The sequence below is a fragment of the Somniosus microcephalus genome, chromosome 26 (assembly GCF_052327205.1).
Source record: "Somniosus microcephalus isolate GS21.2 chromosome 26, FLI_Smic_1.0, whole genome shotgun sequence".
Lineage (NCBI taxonomy): Eukaryota > Metazoa > Chordata > Chondrichthyes > Squaliformes > Somniosidae > Somniosus > Somniosus microcephalus.
The window spans coordinates 1686198-1709109 of record NC_141012.1 but is presented as its reverse complement, the minus strand read 5'-3'; the positions used below and the strand labels follow the sequence as shown (position 1 = coordinate 1709109).

At 49.2% G+C, this 22912-nt stretch overlaps 2 protein-coding genes across 5 annotated transcripts in view; both read left to right on the top strand.

Annotated features, from left to right (window-relative positions):
* Window positions 1–18790, top strand: part of LOC147100203 (uncharacterized) — a 45565-nt gene extending 26775 nt beyond the window's left edge. For 2 of the 3 annotated variants that reach the window (XM_085967636.1, XM_085967635.1), the window contains 5 exons: window positions 2591–2798; window positions 3861–4007; window positions 14962–15082; window positions 16455–16567; window positions 18572–18790. In XM_085967636.1, the coding sequence (XP_085823762.1) occupies window positions 2591–2798; window positions 3861–4007; window positions 14962–15082; window positions 16455–16567; window positions 18572–18679 (697 nt within the window). In that variant the 3' untranslated portion in view covers window positions 18680–18790. The remainder of the gene's footprint in view (window positions 1–2590; window positions 2799–3860; window positions 4008–14961; window positions 15083–16454; window positions 16568–18571) is intronic. The other variant, XM_085967637.1, reaches the window with a different exon arrangement.
* Window positions 18791–18886: 96 nt separating this feature from the next.
* Window positions 18887–22912, top strand: part of LOC147100202 (uncharacterized) — a 97252-nt gene continuing 93226 nt past the window's right edge. For both annotated transcript variants that reach the window (XM_085967642.1, XM_085967638.1), the window contains exon 1: window positions 18887–19047. The gene's annotated coding sequence lies outside the window, so the exon portion shown is untranslated. The remainder of the gene's footprint in view (window positions 19048–22912) is intronic.

Genomic DNA, 22912 nt, shown 5'->3' with positions numbered 1-22912 from the left:
GTTCAAACCAGTAGAAGAATATTTTAGGCCTGATACTAGGAAATTCTTCATAGGAACTGCTAAACAAAAATAGAGCAAGGTCCATCTAATTCGCCTTCTACCAGCCCGGTAGTCACATGATACAATGATAATGGAGTTGTTGACTAATCACAGCAATCAGTCTCTATCAGTGAGTCTACAACAGACCCAGACACGAGGTGAGGAAACCCTCAGTGGCAAAGAGTTCTGGGAAATATAGGCCCAAACTTTTTCAACTTCTGACAAAAGGTCATTGACCTGAAAGGTTAACTCTGATTTTTTTATATGTTTGTTCATGGGATGTGGGCATCACTGGCAAGGCCAGCATTTATTGCCCATCTCTAGTTGCCCTTGAGAAGGTGGTGGTGAAGGTGGTGGTGATCCGCCTTCTTGAACCGCTGCAGTCCATGTGGTGAAGGTACTCCCACAGTACTGAGGGAGGGAGTTCCAGGATTTTGACCCAGTGACGATGAAGGATCGGCGATATACTTCTAAGTCAGGATGCTGTGTGACTTTGACGGGAACTTGGGGGTGGTGGTGTTCCCGTGCGCCTGCTGCCCTTGTCCTTCTAGGTGGAAGAGGTCGCGGGTTTGAGAGGTGCTGCCGAAGAAGCCTTGGCGAGTTGCTGCAGTGCATCCTGTAGATGGTACACACTGCAGCCACGGTGCACTGGTGGTGGATGGATTGAATGTTTAAGGTAGTGGATGGGGTGCCAATCAAGCGGGCTGCTTTGTCCTGGATGGTGTCGAGCTTCTTGAGTGTTGTTGGAGCTGCACTCATCCAGGCAAGTGGAGAGTATTCCATCACACTCCTTACTTGTGCCTTGTAGATGGTGGAAAGGCTTTGGGGAGTCAGGAGGTGAGACACCCGTCACAGAATACCCAGCCTCTGACCTGCTCTTGTAGCCACAGTATTTATGTGGCTGGTCCAGTTAAGTTTCTGGCTAATGGTGACCCCCCAGGATGTTGATGGTTGGGGATTTGGCAATGGTAATGCCGTTGAATGTCAAGGGGCGGTGGTTAGACTCTCGCTTGTTGGAAATAGTCATTACCTGACACTTGTGTGGTGCGAATGTTACCTGCCATTTATAAGTCCAAGCCTGAATGTCGTCCAGGTCTTGTTGCATACGGGCATGGACTGCTTCTATATCTGAGGAGTTGCGAATGGAACTGAACACTGTGCAGTCATCAGCGAACACCCCCATTTCTGACCTTATGTTGGAGGGAATGTCATTGATGAAGCAGCTGAAGATGGTTGGGCCTAGGACACTGCCCTGAGGAACTCCTGCAGCGATGTCCTGGGGCTGTGATGATTGACCTCCAACCACCACATCTTCCTTTGTGCTAGGTATGACTCCAGCCAGTGGAGCGTTTTCCCCCTGATTCCCATTGACTTCAGTTTTACTAGGGCTCCTTGATGCCACACTCTGTCAAATGCTGCCTTGATAGCAAGGGCAGTCACTCTCACTTCACCTCTGGAATTCAGCTCTTTTGTCCATGTTTAGACCAAGGCTGTAATGAGCTCTGGAGTTGTGTGATCCTGGCAGAACCCAAACTGGGCATCAGGTTATTGGTGAGTAAGTGCTGCTTGATAACACTGTTGACGACGCCTTCCATCGCTTTGCTGATGATTGAGAGTAGACTGATGGGGTGATAATTGGGCAGATTGGATTTGTCCTGCTTTTTTGTGGACAGGACACGCCTGGGCAGTTTTCCACATTGTCGGATAGATGCCAGTGTTATAGTTGTACTGGAACAGCTTGGCTAGAGGCATGGCTTGTTCTGGAGCACAAGTCTTCAGCACGATAGCCGGGATGTTGTCGGGGCCCATAACCTTTGCTGTATCTTATGCGCTCAGCCGTTTCTTGATATCACGTGGAGTGAATCGAATTGGCTGAAGACTGGCTTCTGTGATGGTGGGGACCTCAGGAGGAGGCCGATATGGATCATCCACTCGGCACTTCTGGCTGAAGATGGTTGTAAACACTTCAGCGTTTCTCTCTCCACAGATGCTGCCTGACCTGCTGAGTCTTTCCGGCATTTTCTGTTTTTAGCCCAAAGACACCTGTTCCTCATGAGCCACACGTGATGTCTACAATTACAGGAGCACAAAATGTTATTTTCTGAAAGAAATCGATGTAATTTGAATTTGAATAAATCAACACTAATTTCTCCCACCGTATCCCTAGGGAGCTTGTTCCATAGATTGACCACTCGCTCACTGAAATATGTTTCTGCAGATTAGTTTTAAATTTCCCAACCTTTAAGCGCAGGCCGTGTCCTCTGGTTCTACTGTTCTGGAGAGGGTGAAACAGCTTGTCATGGTCAACACATGGAATGGACTCCCAGAAAGTGTAGCAGAATCATTTAAGAACCCTTTAGATGCTGCAGTGAGGGAGACTGTGGGAACTCGTGAGACAGGCTTGATGGACCAGAGGGTCTTTACCTGTCTGTCAGTGTTCGTATGATTTCCCTGGATGGCTGAAATTCTCACATGGCCGTTAATCCATCATTATCTTGTGATGCTGTGATTATCCGGTATAATTTCAGCAGCTGCCACTTGTATTTTTCAGACAGATGACAAAACCGGGTGTATTGAAGCAGCGACCAGCTGTGGCAATATTGGACACACTCCTGGAGGAGATAGTCAGCGACCTGACCGTGGGATTGATCAGAAGGGTTGTTGAGGAGCTTGTCAATAATCACCTGATCACTGCAGCCATCAACGAATCTCTGAGAGAATTAATGGCAGAGACGATTGAGCCAATGGTGCCGCAACTTGTGGGTGTCACTGAGTAACCTTGTTAGAGAGAGAAGTATCATCTTTTCTGTTATCGTGAAGTTTGTCTTGTAATGTAATGTTGATTTGTTGAATTGCCCTTAATGATAACACTGGGTATAAGAGTCATTGACAGCTGAGCAACATGTTGAAAGAGTGAGCTTGGTGTCTCTTTCTTCTTGTCGGACGTTACTGTCACAGTAATACCTGGGATATTTTCCTCTGGACACTGAGATGTGTGCAAGTTCGGTGCGGATGTTGAGCTGTGGTAGATATAGCAACAAACTTTCAGCTTTATTCCAGGCTCAGCTTCAATGAAACATTAAACCATGGCTCGTGAGCCTGTTCAAAGAAAGACCTTGCATTTATATAGTGCCTTTCACAACCTCAGGATGTCCCAGAATGCTTTACAACCAATGAAGTACTTTTGAAGTGCAGTCGCTGTTGTAATGTAGGGAAATGCAGCAGTCAAATTTGCACACAGCAAGATCCCACAAACATTCATGAGATAGTGATGTTGGTTGAGAGAGAAATATTGGCCAGAGCTCCCCTGCTCTTTTTCAACACATTTTTGGGATTTTTAACACCTCATCCAAAAGATGGCACCACTGACACTACAGCACTCCCTGAATACTGCACCATAATGTCAGCCTGGAACATATGCTCAAGTCTCCAGAGTGGAGAGTGAATCAATAACATCTGATTCAGCGGTGAGAGTGCTTCCAAGGCTGATACTTAATCATCCCCGGCACTGTTTGAAGAAGAGCAGGAGTTCTCTTTGGCCAACATTCTTCCCTTAACCAACACTAGAGAAAGAGTATAATTGGCCATTCATTTCATTGCTGCCTGTGGGATGTTGCTAATGCAGAATGGTTGCTGAGTTTGCCTACAGAACAAGAGTCACTGCACTTCACGGTAATTCATTGCATTTGAAGCTCTTTGAAACATTTCTGAGTAGCTTGATAAATAAAAGGCTTTCTTTAGCCTAACTCCTTGCATGCTGTGTAAGTCTGCTCTGATGTGCCCTCGAGAGTTCGTAACTGCGTGTGTTTTTAATCCCACAGGTGACAGAGGCAGTAAGTGAGACGATGCTGGAAGGGATCCTGCAGGAAGAAATCCTGCCAGACATACTGGCTGAGGAAGCAAGGAAAGTTGTTACATTACTACTGAATGAATATGACACTGAAATATACAAAGAGCAGCAAGAGGAGGTAAGGGTGGGGGGGGGGGGGGTGGTGTCTGTTTGATAGCAGTGATTGTGGTCTGTTGCATCACATTTAAAAGTATGTTATTAAAAAGTTATCCAATGTGCAGCTGCTCTGATTGTGGGTAAGAGGACAACCGAGTGCAGCACTGGACTGTACAGTTAGAGTAAGCAGTCCAACAGCTTGGCCAGTAAAATCGAGAAGGGAAAGGAAAATCCGCCAACTTTGGAATCACTATCCAGTGGTCCCTGCTGGCAAAGATGCACACATGTGGTCATCAGGACAAGTTTGGGCTTCACTATGGTCCTTCCATAGCCAAATAGCCGGCTAGTAATTCCTGTCAAGGCTCACACACGAAGAGTAGCCTTTATAGTGAGCTACTGGAGGCCTCCGGGCAATGTTCCCTTTAATTTATTTTGGGTGTGCGGCCCCTTTAAAGGGCTGCGAGGCCGATACAAAACACCGCGCATGCATTTTTTTTTGCTATTTAAAAGCTGGTGAGTTGGCCGCGCGGGAACTTCAGAGCGCTGCACAATCGCGCAGCTTAAAGGAAACATTGCCTCCTGGTACCCATGGAACTATACCCTAGCATTAATCATAAATAACATATAAACAGAAAATCCTGGAAATACTCAGCAGGTCAGGTAGCATCTGTGGAGAGAGAAACAGAGTTAACGTTTCAGGTTGATGACCCTTCACCAGAACTGGAAAATACATAGAAACATAGAAGATAGGAGCAGGAGTAGGCCATTCGGCCCCTCGAGTCTGTTCCGCCATTTAATGAGATCATGGCTGATCATCCAAATTCAGTACCCTGTCCCTGCCTTCTCCCCATATCCCTTGATCCCTTTAGCCTTAAGAAATATATCTAACTCCTTCTTGAATATATTTAATGAATTGGCTTCAACTGCCTTCTGTGGTAGAGAATTCCACAGGTTCACCACTCTCTGGGTGAAGAAATTCCTCCTCATCTCAGTCCTAAATAGCTTACCCCTTATCCTTAGACTGTGACCCCTGGTTCTGGACTCCCCTGCCATCGGGAAATCCTCCCTGCATCTAGTCTGTCTAGTCCTGTTAGAATTTTGTAAGTTTCAATGAGATCCCCTCTCATTCTTCTAAACTCTAGCGAATATAAGCCTAATCGACCCAATCTCTCTTTATACGTCATTCCTGCCATCCCAGATATCAGTCTGGTGAATCTTCGCTGCACTCCCTCCATGGCAAGAACATCCTTCCTCAGATAAGGTGACCAAAACTGCACACAATACTCAAGGTGTGGTCTCACCAAGCCCCGTACAACTGCAGCAAGACATCCTTGCTCCTGTACTCGAATCCTCTCGCTATGAAGGCCAACATACCATTTGCCTTCTTAACCGCCTGCTGCACCTGCATGCTTACCTTCAGCGACTGGTGCACAATGACACCCAGGTCTCGTTGCACTTCCCCTTGTCCCAATCTATTGCCGTTCAGATAATAATCTGTCTTCCTGTTTTTGCCACCAAAGTGGATAACCTCGCATTTATCCACATTATACTGCATCTGCCATGCATCTGCCCAATCAGCCAACCTGTCCAAATCATACTGGAGTTTCTCTGCATCCTCCTCACAGCACACACGCCCACCCAGCTTTGTGTCGTCTGCAAACTTGGAGATATTACATCTAGTTCCCTCGTCTAGATCATTAATATATATTGTGAATAGCTGGGGTCCTAGCACTGATCCCTGCAGTACCCCACTAGTCACTGCCTGCCACTCGGAAAAAGACCCGTTTATTCCAACTCTTTGCTTCCTGTCTACCAACCAGTTCTCTATCCAAGTCAGTACCTTACCCCCAATCTCATGTGTTTTAACTTTGCACGCCAATCTCTTATGCGGGACCTTATCGAAAGCCTTCTGAAAGTCCAAATACACTACATCCACTGGTTCTCCCTTATCTATTTTACCAGTAACATCCTCAAAAAATTCCAGTAGATTAGTCAAGCATGATTTACCTTTTGTAAATCCATGTTGACTTTGTCCGATCCTGTCACTGTTTTCCAGGTGCTCTGCTATTACATCTTTTATAATGGACTCTAGCATTTTCCCCACTACCGATGTCAGGCTTACCGGTCTATAATTCCCCGTTTTCTCTCTACCACCTTTTTTAAATAGTGGGGTTACATTAGCTACCCTCCAATCCATGGGAACTATTCCAGAGTCTATAGAATTTTGGAATTTGGATGACCAGCAATGCATCTACTATTTCTAGGGCCACTTCCTCAAGTACCCTAGGATGTAGATTATCAGGCCCTGGGAATTTATTGGCCTCTATGCCGACAATTTCCCTTACACCATTTCCCTACAAATACTGATTTCATTCAATTCCTCCCTCTCATTAGACCCTATGTTCCCCGACATCTCTGGAAGGTTATTTGTATCCTCCTTTGTGAAGACAGAACCAAAGTATGTATTTAATTGGTCAGCCATTTCTTTGTTCCCCATTATAAATTCCCCTGATTCTGACTGCAAGGGACCTATGCTTGACTTCACCAATCTTTTTCTCTTCACATATCTATAGAAGCTTTTACAGTCAGTTTTTATGTTCCCTGCAAGCTTACTCTCATATTCTATTTCCCCCTTCTTAATTAATCCCTTTGTCCTTCTTTGCTGAATCCTAAACTGCTCCCAATCCTCAGGTTTGCTGCTTTTTCTTACCAATTTATATGTCCTCTCCTTGGATCTTATGCTATCCCTAATTTCCCTTGTTAGCCACGGTTGAGTCACCTTTTTTGCTTTATTTTTATGCCAAACAGGGATGAACAAATTCTGTAGTTCATCCATGCGATCTAAATATTTGCCATTGCCTATCCACCGTCAACCCTTTAAGTAACGTTCCCCAATCCATCCTAGCCAACTTGCGCCTCATACCATCGTAGTTTCCTTTATTTAAATTCAGGACCCTAATCTCTGAGTGAACTACTTCACTCTCCATCTTGAGAAGAATTCTATCATATTATGATCACTCCTCCCCAAGGGGCCTCGCACAACAACATTACTAATTAATCCTTTCTCATTACATAATACCCAGTCTAAGATGGCCTGATCTCTAGTTGGTTCCTCGACATATTGGTCCAGGAAACCATCCCGTATACACTCCAGGAATTCCTCCTCCACAGTATTGTTATTAATTTGGTTAGCCCAATCTTTATGTAGATTAAAGTCACCCATGATAACTGCTGTGCCCTTATTGCACGCGTCTCTAATTTCCCACTTAATGCCACCCCCAACCTCAGCATTACTGTTTGGGGGTCTGTATACAACTCCCACTAACGTTTTCTGCCCCTTGGTATTTTTCAGCTCTACCCATACAGATTCCACATCATCAGAGCTAATATCCTTCCTTACTATTGTGTTAATCTCCTCTTTAACCAGCAATGCTACCCCACCTCCTTTTCCTTTTTGTCTGTCCTTCCTGAATATTGAATACCCCTGGATGTTGAATTCCCAGCCTTGGTCACCCTGGAGCCATGTCTCCGTAATTCCAATTACATCATATCCGTTTACATCTATTTGCGCAGCTAATTCATCCACCTTATTACGAATGCTCCTCCATTAAGACACAAAGCCTTCAGGCTTCTTTATTTAACACTCTTAGTCCTTTTAGAATTATTATTTACTGTAGTCCTGTTTGATGCATTCCACTTTTGCTTTTCTCCTTCCTGTCTTTTGTTTCTATTCTTGCTTCCCTTTCCTCTGTCTCCCTGCACAGGTTCCCAACCCCCTGCCATTTTAGTTGAAACCCTCCCCAACAGCACTAGCAAACATTCCCCCTAGGACATCGGTCCCGGTCCCGCCCAGGTACAAACCGTCCTGTTTGTACTGGTCCCATCTCCCCCAGAACCGGTTCCAATGTCCCAGAAATTTGAATCCCTCCCCCTTGCACCATTCCTCTAGCCACGTATTCATCTGAAATATCCTTCTATTTCTACTCTGACTAGCACATGGCACTGGTAGCAATCCTGAGATTACTACCTTTGAGGTCCTATTTTTTAATTTACCTCCTAACTCCCTATATTCAGCTTTTAGGACCTCATCCCGTTTTTTACCTATATCGTTGGTACCTATATGCACCACGCCGAATGGTTCTTCACCCTTCCCCTCCAGAATGCCCTGCAGCCGCCCCGGGACATCCTTGACCCTTGCACCAGGGAGGCAACATACCATCCTGGCGTCTCGTTTGCGGCCGCAGAAACGCCTATCTATTCCCCTTACAATAGAATCCCCTATCACTATAGCTCTCCCATTCTTTTTCTCCCGTCTTGTGCAGCAGAACCACCCATGGTGCCAGGAAGTTGACTGCTGCTGCCTTCGCCCTCAACAATATCCAAAGTGGTATATCTGTTTGAGAGGGGGATGGCCACAGGGGACCCCTGCAGTACCTGCCTGTGCCTACTACTCTGCCTGGTGGTCACCCATTGCCTTCCTGCCTGTGCAGCCTTCACCTGCGGTGTGACCAACTCCCTAAACGTGCTATCCATGATGTCCTCAGCATCGCGAATGCTGCAGTATCCATTTGCAGCTCCAGCGCCGCAATGCGGTCTGTCAGTAGCTGCAGCTGGATACACTTCCCGCACACATGGTTGTCAGGGACACAGGAAGTGTCCCTGATTTCTCACATAGCGCAGGAGGAGCATGCCACGGGGCCAAGCTGTCCTGCCATGACTTACCCTTTAATTAATTTAAATTAAATCAAATCAATACCACTAATTACACTACAATTAAATGATATACTCAAGGGCCCTTGGTTACTAGCACTCCCCGATACACAACAGAGACCTGAGAAACTATAACCACAAAAATTAATGTAAGAAGTCACACAACACCAGGTTATAGTCCAACAGCTTTATTTGAAATCACAAGCTTTCGGAGCGCTGCTCCTTCGTCAGGTGAAGTGGAGAAATGCATAAAGACACAGCTTATATAGTCAGAGAATCATGTCGGATGTTTACAGGTAATGTTTCCAATTGCCATTTATCACACCTCGGCAGAGAGATAATCACAGCAATCAAAGGTGTGAATGGTGTCCAAACAGGTCAGTCAGGAAAACATTACATCAAAGAACAATGAGGTGGGGTCACAAGGGGTCAAATATTGCAGATGCTGGGGTCTGTATGAAAAACAAAAAAACAAACAAAAAACATTTTTTTTGCTGGAAATCACAGCAGGTCCGGCCGCATCTGTGTAGAGAGAACAAGCCAATGTCGACTCGAGTCTGGATGACCCTGCGTCAGGTGGGGTTACATGTAGCGTGACATGAACCCAAGATCTCGGTTGAGGCCGTCCTCATGGGTGCAGAACTTGGCTATCAGTTTCTGCTCGACGATTTTGCGTTGTCGTGTGCCTCGAAGGCCAACTTGGAGAATGCTTACCCGAAGATTGGAGGCTGAATGTCCTTGACTGCTGAAGTGTTCCCCGACTGGGAGGGAACACTCCTGCCTGGTGATTGTTGCGCGGTGTCCATTCATCCGTTGTCGCAGTGTCTGCATGGTCTCGCCGATGTACCATGCTCCGGGGCATCCTTTCCTGCAACGTATGAGGTAGACAACGTTGGCCGAGTCACATGAGTATGTACCATGTACCTGGTGGGTGGTGTCCTCACGTGTCTGAGTAGGTCTATGCGATTTTTCGCTGTGGCCCGTCGGAACTGTCGATCGACGAGTCGCGCGTCATATCCTGTTCTTACAAGGGCATCTTTCAGTGTCTGTAGGTGTCCTCCAGAAGACAAGCACGGGACACAACCAACAGAGTACCCTTCGTCATCCAGTACTTCCCCGGAGCGGAGAAACTACGCCATGTTCTTCGCAGCCTTCAACATGTCATTGATGACGACGAACACCTCGCTAAGGCCATCCCCACGCCTCCACTACTCGCTTTCAAGCAGCCGCCTAACCTCAAACAGACCATAGTTCGCAGCAAATTACCCAGCTTTCAGGAGAACAGCGACCACGACACCACACAACCCTGCCACAGCAACCTCTGCAAGACATGCCAGATCATCAACACAGATACCATCATCACACGTGAGGACACCACCCACCAGGTACATGGTACATACTCATGTGACTTGGCCAACGTTTTCTACCTCATACGTTGCAGGAAAGGATGCCCCGGAGCATGGTACATCGGCGAGACCATGCAGACACTGCGACAACGGATGAACGGACACCGCGCAACAATCACCAGGCAGGAGTGTTCCCTCCCAGCCGGGGAACACTTCAGCAGTCAAGGACATTCAGCCTCCGATCTTCGGGTAAGCATTCTCCAAGGCGGCCTTCGAGACACACGACAACGCAAAATCGTCGAGCAGAAACTGATAGCCAAGTTCTGCACCCATGAGGACGGCCTCAACCGAGATCTTGGGTTCATGTCACGCTACATGTAACCCCACCTGATGCAGGGTCATCCAGACTCGAGTCGACATTGGCTTGTTCTCTCTGCACAGATGCGGCCGGACCTGCTGTGATTTCCAGCAAAAAAAATGTTTTTTGTCTTTTTTTGTTTTTCATACAGACCCCAGCATCTGCAATATTTGACCCCTTGTGACCCCACCTCATTGTTCTTTGATGTAATGTTTTCCTGACTGACCTGTTTGGACACCATTCACACCTTTGATTGCTGTGATTATCTCTCTGCCGAGGTGTGATAAATGGCAGTTAGAAAGATTACCTGTAAACATCTGACATGATTCTCTGACTATATAAGCTGTGTCTTTATGCATTTCTCCACTTCACCTGACGAAGGAGCAGCACTCCGAAAGCTTGTGATTTCAAATAAAGCTGTTGGACTATAACCTGGTGTTGTGTGACTTCTTACATTTGTCCACCCCAGTCCAACTCCGGCATCTCAACACCACAAAAATTAAGACCATCTAAATTTTATAAACTATTAATCTTAACTGTCAAACTATAGTGTAGTATAAATACTCACCTGGCCGTACTCACCCAATCAGCTGGTCCCACTTGCCCGCGTCACTTTTTGTATCCTGACGTGGTTCCAGAACGCCACCGCCAGTCTGGGAGATTGGTAAGCCTCTGAAAAAAAGCCCGCGAAAGTGAGTTTAAGTACTCACTGTACCGCCGCTCTCTGCTCCTATCGAAAATGCTACATGTGTAACAGGGTTTAAGCAAGTAGAGACAGGGAAAGGGGGGAGGGGAGGAAAGAACAAAAGGGAAGGTCTGTGATAGGGTGGAAGGCAGGATGAGGCACTATTCCTCGAACTTCATTATCAGTGAGTCAGCATGAGTCAGTGCCTTCAGAAGACAACAGGAGGAAATTGGGGGGGGGGCAAAATGAGATCAGAGGGTGAGGAGTAAAACCTTGGTACGGAACAGGAGTTGGTCAGAGGGGAAGGGAACAGCAGCAATAGGACAGAAAGAATCAAAGACAGCAAGCAAAGAGAAAAAGCCATTGAGGATCGGAGATGGAGGGATAGAGCACTGGAGCTAAGAAGCCACTGGTCTTTAATCACAGCGCAAGTGCCAGGATCCACTCCAGTGCTGATTCCGCCGAAGTTTGTGGGACCAGGGGGAGATCATCTATTTTAAATAAACTGGGTGGGTGCCCATGCCACTAGGTGTAATTGAATTGAATTGAATTGATTCCCGGGGGCTGCTATAGGAGAGAGGCCACACAAAGCAGTGAGCACTGCCCGCTCGGGGAAGAGAGGGGGGTTCCCAGCTCTTTTACCACTTTTTCACAAAAAGGGTAATGGAAATCTGGAACTCTTCCCTCCAAAACACTGTTGATGCTGGGGGTCAATTGGAGCTTCCAATAAGAACATAAGAAATAGGAGCTGGAGTCGGCCATTTGGCCACTCAAGCCTGCTCCGCTTTTCAATAAGATCATGGCTGATCATCTACCTCAACTCCACTTTCCTGCACTATCCCCATATCCCTTGATTCCCTTAATATTCAAAAATCCAAAGGTTCACCACCCTCTGAGTGAACAAATTTCTCCTCATCTCAGTCCTGAATGGCCGACCTCTTATTCTGAGACTGTGACCCCTGGTTCTAGACTCCCCAGCCAGGGGAAACATCCTCCCTGCATCTACCCTGTCAAGCCCTGTAAGAATTTTGTACATTTCAATGAGATCACCTCTCATTCTTCTAAACTCCAGAGAATATAGGCCTAGTCTACTCAATCTCTCCTCATAGGACAATCCCCCAACCCAGGAACCAGTCTGGTGAAGCTTTGTTGCACTCCCTCTGTGGCAAGTATATCCTTCCTTAGGTAAGGAGACCAAAACTGTACACAATACTCCAGGTGTGGTCTCACCAGGGCCCTATATAATTGCAGTGAGATGTCTTTACTCTTATACTCAAATCCTCTTGTAATAAAGGCCAAATTATCATTTGCTTTCCTAATTGCTTGCTGTACCTACATGTTAACTTTCAGTGATTCGTGTACAAGGACACCCAGGTGCCTCTGAACACCAACATTTCCCAATCTGCCCTAGCCCTGAACTCACATCTTTCTCCAGTTTCTCTCCGATCTCCCCTCTTGACCTCTCTGCGCTCATCTTATCCATGAGACCCATCTCCTGCTCCCTCGACCCTATTCCCACCAAACTGCTGACCACCCAACTTCCTTTTCTAGCTCCCATGTTAGCTGACATTGTTAACGGTTCTCTCTCCTCAGGTACTGTCCCCCCTCTCCTTCAAATCTGCCGTCATCACCCCTCTCCTCAAAAAACCAAATCTTGATCCCTCCGTCTTTGCAAACTACCGCCCCATCTCCAACCTCCCTTTCCTCTCCAAAGTCCTTGAACGTGTTTTCGCCTCCCAAATCCGTGCCCATCTTTCCTGCAATTCCATGTTTGAATCCCTCCAATCAGGTTTCCGCCCTTGCCACAGTACCGAAACGGCTCTCATCAAAGTCACAAATGACATCTTTTGTGACTGTGAAAAAGGTAAACTATCCCTCCTCGTCCTTTTCGACTTGTCTGCAGCCTTTGACACGGTTGACCACTCCATCCTTCTCCAACGCCTCTCCACCGTCGTCCAGCTGGGTGGGACTGCACTCGCCTGGTTCCATTCTTATCTATCTAATCGTAGCCAGAGAATCACCTGCAATGGTTTCTCTTCCTGCTCCCGCATCGTTATCTCTGGTGTCCCCCAAGGATCTATCCTTGGCCCCCTCCTATTTCTCATCTACACGTTGCCTCTTGGTGACATCATCCAAAAACACAGCGTCAGTTTCCACATGTACGCTGACGACACCCAGCTCTACCTCACTCCCTCTTCTCTCGACCCCGCCACAGTGTCTAAATTGTCAGACTGCTTGTCCGATATACAGTTTTGGATGAGCAAAAATTTTCTCCAATTAAATATTGGGAAAACCGAAGCCATTGTTTTCGGTCCCCGTCACAAACTCCGTTCCCTAGCCACTGACTCCATCCCTCTCCCTAACATCTGTCTGAGGCTGAACCACACTGTTCGCAACCTTGGTGTCATATTTGACCCTGAAATTAGCTTCCGACCAAATATCCGCAGCATAACAAAGACCGCCTACTTCCACCTCCGTAACATCGCCCGTCTCCGCCCTCGCCTCAGCTCATCCGCTGCTGAAATCCTCATCCATGCCTTTGTTACCTCTAGACTTGACTATTCCAACGCACTCCTGGCTGGCCTCCCACATTCCACCCTATGTAAACTTGAGGTGATCCAAAATTTGGCTGTCCGTGTCCTAACTCGTGCCACGTCCCAGTCGCCCATCACCCCTTGTGCTTGCTGACCTACATTGGCTCCCGGTTAAGCAGCGCCTCGATTTCAAAATTCTCATCCTTGTTTTCAAATCCCTCCATGGCCTCGCCCCTCCCCATCTCTGTAATCTTCTTCAGCCCCACAACCTCCCCCCCCCTCCCCCCCTCCCCCCCGAGATATCTGCGCTCCTCTAATTCTTGAGGATCCCTGATTATAATCGCTCAACCTTTGGTGGCCGTGTTGCCTAGGCCCTAAGCTCTGGAATTCCCTGCCTAAACCTCTCCGCCTCTTTCCTCCTTTAAGTCGCTCGTTAAAACCTCCCTCTTTGACCAAGCTTTTGGACACCTGCCCAGCAGCGCCTATATTTCTTGAGGAGGCTGAAGGGATGTAATCTGTCACCCCCGATCCTCTCTAACTTCTACCGCTGCACTATAGAGAGCATCCTGACAAACTGTATCACGGTATGGTACAGCAGCTGTAGCTCCCATGACCGGAAAGCCCTGCAGCGGGTAGTCAAAACTGCCCAACGCATTACCGGCACCCGGCTACCGACCATAGAACATATATATCAGAAACGCTGCCTACGGAGGGCACGGTCCATCATCAAAGACCCTACCCATCCCAGCCACAGTCTGTTCGCCCTCCTACCATCTGGAAGACGCTACAGATGCATTCGCACCCGTACGACCAGATTTAGGAACAGCTTCTTTCCCAGGGCTGTCATCCTACTGAACTCCACAAATAAACACTAAAGCCTGCACATCTGCCGATGCACTTTATTATGGTCATATTTATGCTAATATATATGTACAAATGTATGTTGAAATGTTTAAGTGTCCTAATCCAAATTGTACACTCTCGGGAGCCGCAAGCCTACATTTCGTTGTACTGCACTTGTGCACTAACAATGACAATAAAAGTTGATTTGATTTGATTTGATTTGATGTGGCTCGGTGTCAAATGTTTTTAGTCTTAAAATACTCCTGTGCAGCACCTTGGGCTGTTTTACTATGTTAAAGGTGCTATATAAATACACGTTGTTGTTGTTATTGAGTAGGACTTGGCTTCAGCTGGGGAGGGGACAGCTCTATAAAGGAGATGGTTGAATCTGTAAAATTGGGAGCTGAGTGCTGGGGATATCAAGGTACATCAGTGGATAACAGTAATGTAATAACACAAGGATATTCAGAGCCTAATAATTAAGATACATCTTCGTGCAGGTCAGGACATATGCTGGCAGGAGACTGATCGACATGTTCCTCCTGGAGAATCTGTTGACGATTACTGGGAGCCAGGGGAGAGCATCCTCTGAAAAGGTCGAGATGGACAGGCTATTAGACAGTGAGTTGTCCTACTCTCCGCACATCCACACTCAGCATCACCCTGGAGGTGACTGAACAACGTGTATGGGGTCCCGGCTGGTCCACCAGCAGTGCACTGACCACAGAGTGACCCGATACGGGCACGCGCCCGGGATTACCCCACACAGCGAGTTTCGTTGGAACATCTGGGCCGAGGTGAAAGGTTTCCCAACAAAGAAGGAGGAAAATCCGACAGATCCTGAAATGCCTCCTTGCGAGCCTTCTGATAGCCAATTAATGAGCAAACCTTTGCAGAATCCCAAGAAGAGGTTTGAGACCCAAATCTCTCAGTTAGAGAATGTTGTGCAGAATGGAAACAAAATTCTGAAAGAAACGGGGCCAATTTCTATTTACAGCTAATGCAAACAGGCAGAGTTTTGTGCGTGTGTTCGTGTGTGTCCATGTTCAGGACAGGCCGAGCTGGACAGGCCGAGCTGGACCGGCCGAGCTGGACAGGCCGAGCTGGACCGGCCGAGCTGGACCGGCCGAGCTGGGCAGGCCGAGCTGGACCGGCCGAGCTGGACCGGCCGAGCTGGGCCGGCCGAGCTGGACCGGCCGAGCTGGGCAGGCCGAGCTGGGCAGGCCGAGCTGGGCAGGCCGAGCTGGACAGGCCGAGCTGGGCAGGCCGAGCTGGGCAGGCCGAGCTGGACAGGCCGAGCTGGGCAGGCCGAGCTGGGCAGGCCGAGCTGGGCAGGCCAAGCTGGACCGGCCGAGCTGGACCGGCCGAGCTGGACAGGCCGAGCTGGGCACTGGGCAGGCCGAGCTGGGCAGGCCGAGCTGGACCGGCCGAGCTGGGCAGGCCGAGCTGGGCAGGCCGAGCTGGGCAGGCCGAGCTGGACCGGCCGAGCTGGACAGGCCGAGCTGGACAGGCCGAGCTGGGCACTGGGCAGGCCGAGCTGGGCAGGCCGAGCTGGGCAGGCCGAGCTGGACAGGCTGTTAGCCTGAGTCAGTGCTGGTAGGTGGGTGTAATTGCAGCGCAACAAGTTTTCACAGCAAGTTTCCATTACGAATGTGGATAGAGGAATTTATAATGGAAATAGAAAAATAACAACCAGACATGACTTGAAAATGGGGGCTGAATTGCGTTTGTGCAGTCTGGTCCAATTATTCCATGTGCTCTAACCCCACGTCACCTGAAAACCACACTTGGCCTTGGCTCAGGACTAGGTTGTGGAACTTGAACCGACAACATACAACATTCTAACTCTGAGATGAGAATGCTACCCACTGCGCCACGGCTGGCACCAGGTGGAGTCTCGAACGGGTTTACTATGAATGTTCCAATCATTTCATCACAAGGTCTTTCTCTGCCTGTCGATAACGTGGAACATGTTCCTCATTCCTTGTTGCAGGTTGGATGCTCGACGTCCTTTTTGGGCAATACCTTAACATCAGCCAACACAATCGTGAAACTGTCGAGAATATGGCACTGAGGGATTACCACACAAAGACTTTCACTGAGCTGGTGAGTGTACATTTCTTACGATTGATTCCCAATATTCCCTGTTTGGCACTTCTGCCCTCACTCCTCCTGCAAAGCCAACTTTTTTCTCTCATTAATTTTTTTTTACATTTGCGACTTTTATGTTTATCAGGGTGAGGGATTTTAAGGATATAGGGATGAACACACGTCCATTCCAAGCACCACTATCAGCAACAAGCAACAGGCAGTTCGCTCTACAGTATGCCATCAAACACTCCCAGGGCAGGTACAGCACGGGTTAGATACAGAGTAAAGCTCCCTCTACACTGTCCCATCAAACACTCCCAGGGCAGGTACAGCACGGGTTAGATACAGAGTAAAGCTCCCTCTACACTGTCCCATCAAACACTCCCAGGGCATGTACAGCACGGGTTAGATACAGAGTAAAGCTCCCTCTACACTGTCCCATCAAACACTCCCAGGGCAGGTACAGCACGGGTTAGATACAGAGTAAAGCTCCCTCTACACTGTCCAATCAAACACTCCCAGGGCAGGTACAGCACGGGTTAGATACAGAGTAAAGCTCCCTCTACACTGCCCCATCAAACACTCCCAGGGCAGGTATAGCACGGGTTAGATACAGAGTAAAGCTCCCTCTACACTGTCCCATCAAACACTCCCAGGGCAGGTACAGCACGAGTTAGATACAGAGTAGAAGTCCCCCTACTCTGTCCCATCAAACACTCCCAGGGCAGGTACAGCACGGGTTAGATACAGAGTAAAGCTCCCTCTACACTGTCCCATCAAACACTCCCAGGACAGGTACAGCACGGGTTAGATACAGAGTAAAGCTCCCTCTACACTGTCCCATCAAACACTCCCAGGGCAGGTACAGCATGGGTTAGATACAGAGTAAAGCTCCCTCTACACTGTCCCATCAAACACTCCCAGGGCAGGTACAGCACGGGTTAGATACAGAGTAAAGCTCCCTCTACACTGTCCCATCAAACACTCCCAGGGCAGGTACAGCACGGGTTAGATACAGAGTAAAGCTCCCTCTACACTGTCCCATCAAACGCTCCCAGGGCAGGTACAGCACGGGTTAGATACAGAGTAAAGCTCCCTCTACACTGTCCCATCAAACACTCCCAGGGCAGGTACAGCACGGGTTAGATACAGAGTAAAGCTCCCTCTACACTGTCCTGTCAAACACTCCCAGGGCAGGTACAGCACGGGGTTAGATACAGAGTAAAGCTCCGTCTACACTGTCCCATCAAACACTCCCAGGGCAGGTACAGCACGGGTTAGATACAGAGTAAAGCTCCCTCTACACTGTCCCATCAATGCAGTTCAACCCCAACATCAAAATAGCACCGCATATTACCCCAGACTCTGTGTCTATCTCAGTAATCACATCATCTGTACTGTGGTCCCTTTGAGTGAGATTGGCAAATTAGGGGAAATGTTGTGTTCCGCGCCCATTGCCACTTAAGAACTGATTGATATGGCATAAATGCATTTCACATCGGACCCTTAGAGCTAGCAGACAGGTATGTTCATCCTATTCAGACAGTGCTAGCTGGTAGACGTTGGCACAGCAGCAGTGGTGGGGCAGGTAGCGACTACCAGACCCTTTCCATCTGACTCTTTCGCTTCCTTTCTCGAATTGAGAGTGCTTCAGAATTCCCAGGGAACAATACCGAGATAAGGAATCCATGGTATAATGCAGCCCTCGCCCCACAGGGAGACTGCCAGTTAGACACCATTGAATCAACAGTAAATAACAACAGAAAATGCTGGAAAAACTCAGCAGGCCAGGCAACATCCGTGGAGAGAAAATAGAGTCAACGTTTCGGGTCAAACCCTTTGTCGAGTCTTGACAAAGGGTTTGACCCGAAACGTTGACTCTATTTTCTCTCCACAGATGTTGCCTGGCCTGCTGAGTTTTTCCAGCATTTTCTGTTGTTATTTCGGATTTCCAACATCCTCAGTATTTTGCTATCGTCATTGAATCAGCAGTGATGGGCCTCTGTTTGCTTTACACAGGTGCTGGATGTGATCCTGACAGAAATGAGTGAACATGTGGACGAGGACTTAGCCGATCTCTTCCAGTACGAATGGCAAATGGAGGAGGCAGACTTCATTGTGGAATAGTGACATCGGGGTGACTGAGACTGGGGATATCGGGATGACTCACACTGGTGGTTTCTTGCATTCCAGCCTGTCATTTGTTTTCCTTCCTATCACGTCATTTAAACATCTGAATTTCAGTTTCTTATTTGAACTGACCTGTCGTATCTGCGAATAGCTGCTATTCCACCACGAGGACTCACAGACAGCAAGGAGATATTAATCTGTTAGCAAAATACTGCAGATACTGGAAATCCAAAATAACTACAGAAAACGCTGGAAAAACTGAGCAGGCCAGGCAACATCCGTGGAGAGAGAAACAGAGTTAACGTTTCAGGTCGAAACCCTTCTTCAGAACTGAGAAAAAAGCAGGAAATGAAACAGATTAAAAGGCAAGTTTGGGGGCTGGGAAATGGGGGAGGGGATGAAAGAACAAAAGGGAAGGTCTGAGAGAGGTGAAGAGACATTAAGAGATATTCAAGGCGAGACGAGCTGGTAATAGGACAGGTAAAGAAACAAAGGATGGCTCAAACACGAGAAGGAAAACTGAAAGCAAAGAGGAATGGTGCAAGGGGGAGGGATTCAAATTCCTGGGACATTGGAACCGGTTCTGGGGGAGGTGGGACCGGTACAAAACGGACGGTTTGCACCTGGGCAGGGCCGGGACCGATGTCCTAGGGGGAGTGTTTGCTAGTGCTCTGGGGGAGGGTTTAAACTAAAATGGCAGGGGGTTGGGAACCTGAGTGGGAAGACAGGAAAGGGAAACAAGGATAAAAGCAAAAGACAGGAAGGAGAAAAACAAAAGTGGCAGACAGAGAAATCAAGGGTTTAAATCAAACATGGCCACAGTAAATAATAATTCTAAAAGATCTAAGAGCGTTAAAAAAACAAGCCTGAAGGCTTTGGCCTAGAAATTGGGTATAGCCCCGCTTGAGGCGTTAGAACTGGCGCCGCGCAAAGTTTATAGCCAGACGAAACTTATCGCTGCCTGGCGAGATATTGGGTTGCATCGCCCCCAAAGGGGATTGAGGCGCGAACTCAGACGTTGCACGGGGCTCCCAAGGCGCAAACGTTCAGGTGCTACCCAATATCGACGCGGACGGGCACAGCGCAGGTGATCTCAATTACCGGAAACCACGAGACTTCCAGGCGCCAGCCGGCTCTTAAAGGGGTGGGTCAGTCAGCCTGAGCTGCCACACTCAACGCCCTGTAGGCCTCAGAATCAGCGCTTGCCCTTCTCTGGCGCAAGAAACTTGGTCAGGATGGAGAAGGTGAGACAGAGAGCAGAGCGCTTCAGCACTGAGGCTCTGGACCAGTTGGTGTCTGCAGTTGAGCGCCGTCGAGATGTTCTGTATCCTGACAATGGCAAGAGGCCGAATCAAAAGGCTTACCGGCGATCTTGGAGGGAGGTTTCTCAGAGGGTCAACTCCAACAGCATGGCGACCAGGACCCCTGTTCAGTGCAGGAAGAAATTCAACGACCTCACTCGGGTCGTTAGGGTGAGTGTTGGTTCTGCAAACTTCTGATTCCCTCCATCTGCACCTAACTTCGAGGACCCTGTTGCCATGATGCCCCAATGGCCATCTGTCAGCAAGCACCCATGGCCCTTTCTGGGCACACACATGGACATTTCACTCAAGGCCACATGTAAGGGCCCTTGCACCATGGGGGGCATGAGATGATCTCTCAAGGCCTCATGTAAGGGCTCTTGCACCATGGGGGGCATGAGATGATCTCTCAAGGCCTCATGTAAGGGCTCTTGCACCATGGGGGGGCATGAGATGATCTCTCAAGGCCTCATGTAAGGGCTCTTGCACCATGGGGGGCATGAGATGATCTCTCAAGGCCTCATGTAAGGGCTCTTGCACCATGGGGGGGCATGAGATGATCTCTCAAGGCCTCATGTAAGGGCTCTTGCACCATGGGGGGCATGAGATGATCTCTCAAGGCCTCATGTAAGGGCTCTTGCACCATGGGGGGGCATGAGATGATCTCTCAAGGCCTCATGTAAGGGCTCTTGCACCATGGGGGGCATGAGATGATCTCTCAAGGCATCATGTTACAGAACTTCCCCTTCTTTTCCCTGCAGTCCAAGCTGGCGACGATGCGAAAGGAGCAGCGTCGAACCGGTGGCGGACCTCCACAAGTGGTCACTCTCACGGATCTCGAGGAGAGAGTGCACCAGATTCTTGGAGGACGTCTGTCTGGTCCTGTTACCACTGCAGCTGCCGACCCCATTCTCGACAGCGAGGGTAAGGCTCTCACCTTTTGCAGCTGTCTCCTTCCACTTGGTCCCCCCGCCAGCATGCTTCCTCAGTGTGCCGCAATCTGGCATGCCTTTCCGCCAACCTGTCCTTTTGCTAAAGCCACTGTTCCACCTCCCTGCTTTCAGATGATGCATCACCAACTGGGGCTCAACGCCCTGAAGCTGCCAGTGCCAGTGCCTCCGGAGGCGAGGATCAGGAGGAAGCCGGACCATCCGTTCCAATCTCAGGGGAGCATACACATCTACAGACTGGGGATAGTAGTTCCCTGGAGGGGAAGGGGGGGGCTCTGAGGATCAGGCAGTTGCCGGAACAAGCGGCATGCAGCAACGCAAGGGGGGTAGGCAAGTTCGGCTACCGTCTCCCCGGAGGGCAAGGCAGGTAGTGATGACTGCTGCACAGAGTGCAGAGGAGGTGCGTCGCCTGGCTGAAATGAGCATCCAGGCCCGGCTCAGGCACACTGAGCTGATGGCTGCAGTGGGGAGGATGCCTCAGTCAATAGATACACTGGCAAAGAGTGTGTTGGACTTCGGGGCAACAATGGAGAGGACTCTCCAGGGCTTCGGGGCAACAATGGAGAGGACTCTCCAGGGCTTCGGGGCAACAATGGACAGGACTCTCCAGGGCTTCGGGGCAACAATGGAGAGGTCTGTCGAGGGCTTCGGGGCAACAATGGAGAGGTCTGTTGAGGGCTTTGGGCCAACAATGGAGAGGACTGTCCAGGGCTTCGAGGCCGCTATGGAAAGGACTGTTCAGGGCTTCGGACAATCCCTGGAAAGGTCTGTCCAGGGCTTGTCCGAGGCAGTGGAGCGGTCGGCACCGGCCTTGTCCGAAGCAATGGAAAGAACTGTCCAGGGCTTCTCCGAAGCACTGGCACCTGGTTCACAGGTCCTCACTGCTGCCACGCAGTCACTTGCCGGCCTCGTCCACACCCAGATTGAGGCAACGCGAACTCTCACTGCAGCCACCCTATCTGCATCAGCTAGGATCACCCCGGGCCCTTCCAGTCCCATACAAGGCCTGGAATCAGTGGAGCATGCGATTGTGGTGGATGAGCCGAGCCGGTCCCCTCAGAGAGCCAGTGTGTCGTCCGACAATGGTGCAGGTGTCCTCTCTCGGCAGGTGACCATTCCACATGCCAGCGCTGGCACGTCTGCAGTGCAGCTGCCACCACCTGCAGGGCACACTGCTTCCAGCCATGCTCAGATCAAGCATCCTGCGTCCGCACCCTCCAAGCCCAGAGGTCGGCCAGGCCGTCCCTCAGGGGCTTCTCAGTCAGCAGGCGTCCCCCAGCCTTCACCCCGCCACTGGGGTTCAATTACGTAGGAGCAGCAGGGAGGGAAGGGGCCGACCGTGAAAGAGAAGTCATTCGCCATCAAGGGGCCGGCAGCAGAGGGAGGTGCTGAGACGTTTCTTTGGCCAAAATCAAGGAGACCCTCACCTGTTGGAATTGTTGGAAATAGTTTTAGTTTGGCGGCTTTGCCGAAGAGTTAACTGTTATTTTGTTAGTTATGGTTTCTGTTGACATGACGTTGTTTTGCTGTAATGAAAGACTTTTGTGACAATAAAGAGAAGTTTTAATGTGCTATGGTGTACGTGACTAATTACAGTGATGCTGGCCTTCAGAGGCTTTCAAACATCCAAAGTGCGCAGGAGCTAAGACACTCATCATTCCGCCAGAGGGGCCTCGATACGAGTCCTCATGAGCCTGTGACGGATGGCCCTTCCACTTTCAGGAGCCCTTCCATCTTCCTCCTCCTCCTCCTCGTCCGCATGCTCCTCCTCCTCCTCCGCCTGCTTCTCCAGGGTCAGAGGGAAGGTGATGAATTGACGCCTTCGCCTATAAAGGGCAGCTGTAACTTGCTGGATGCAGCAGTGGACTGCAACCTGAGAGATATTCGCAATGTCCCCAATGGCTCACTGAAAGGACCCGTTGCCATAAAAATTGAGGGCAGCAGTCAGTTTAGCGGCCACCGACAGAGAGGTCATGCAC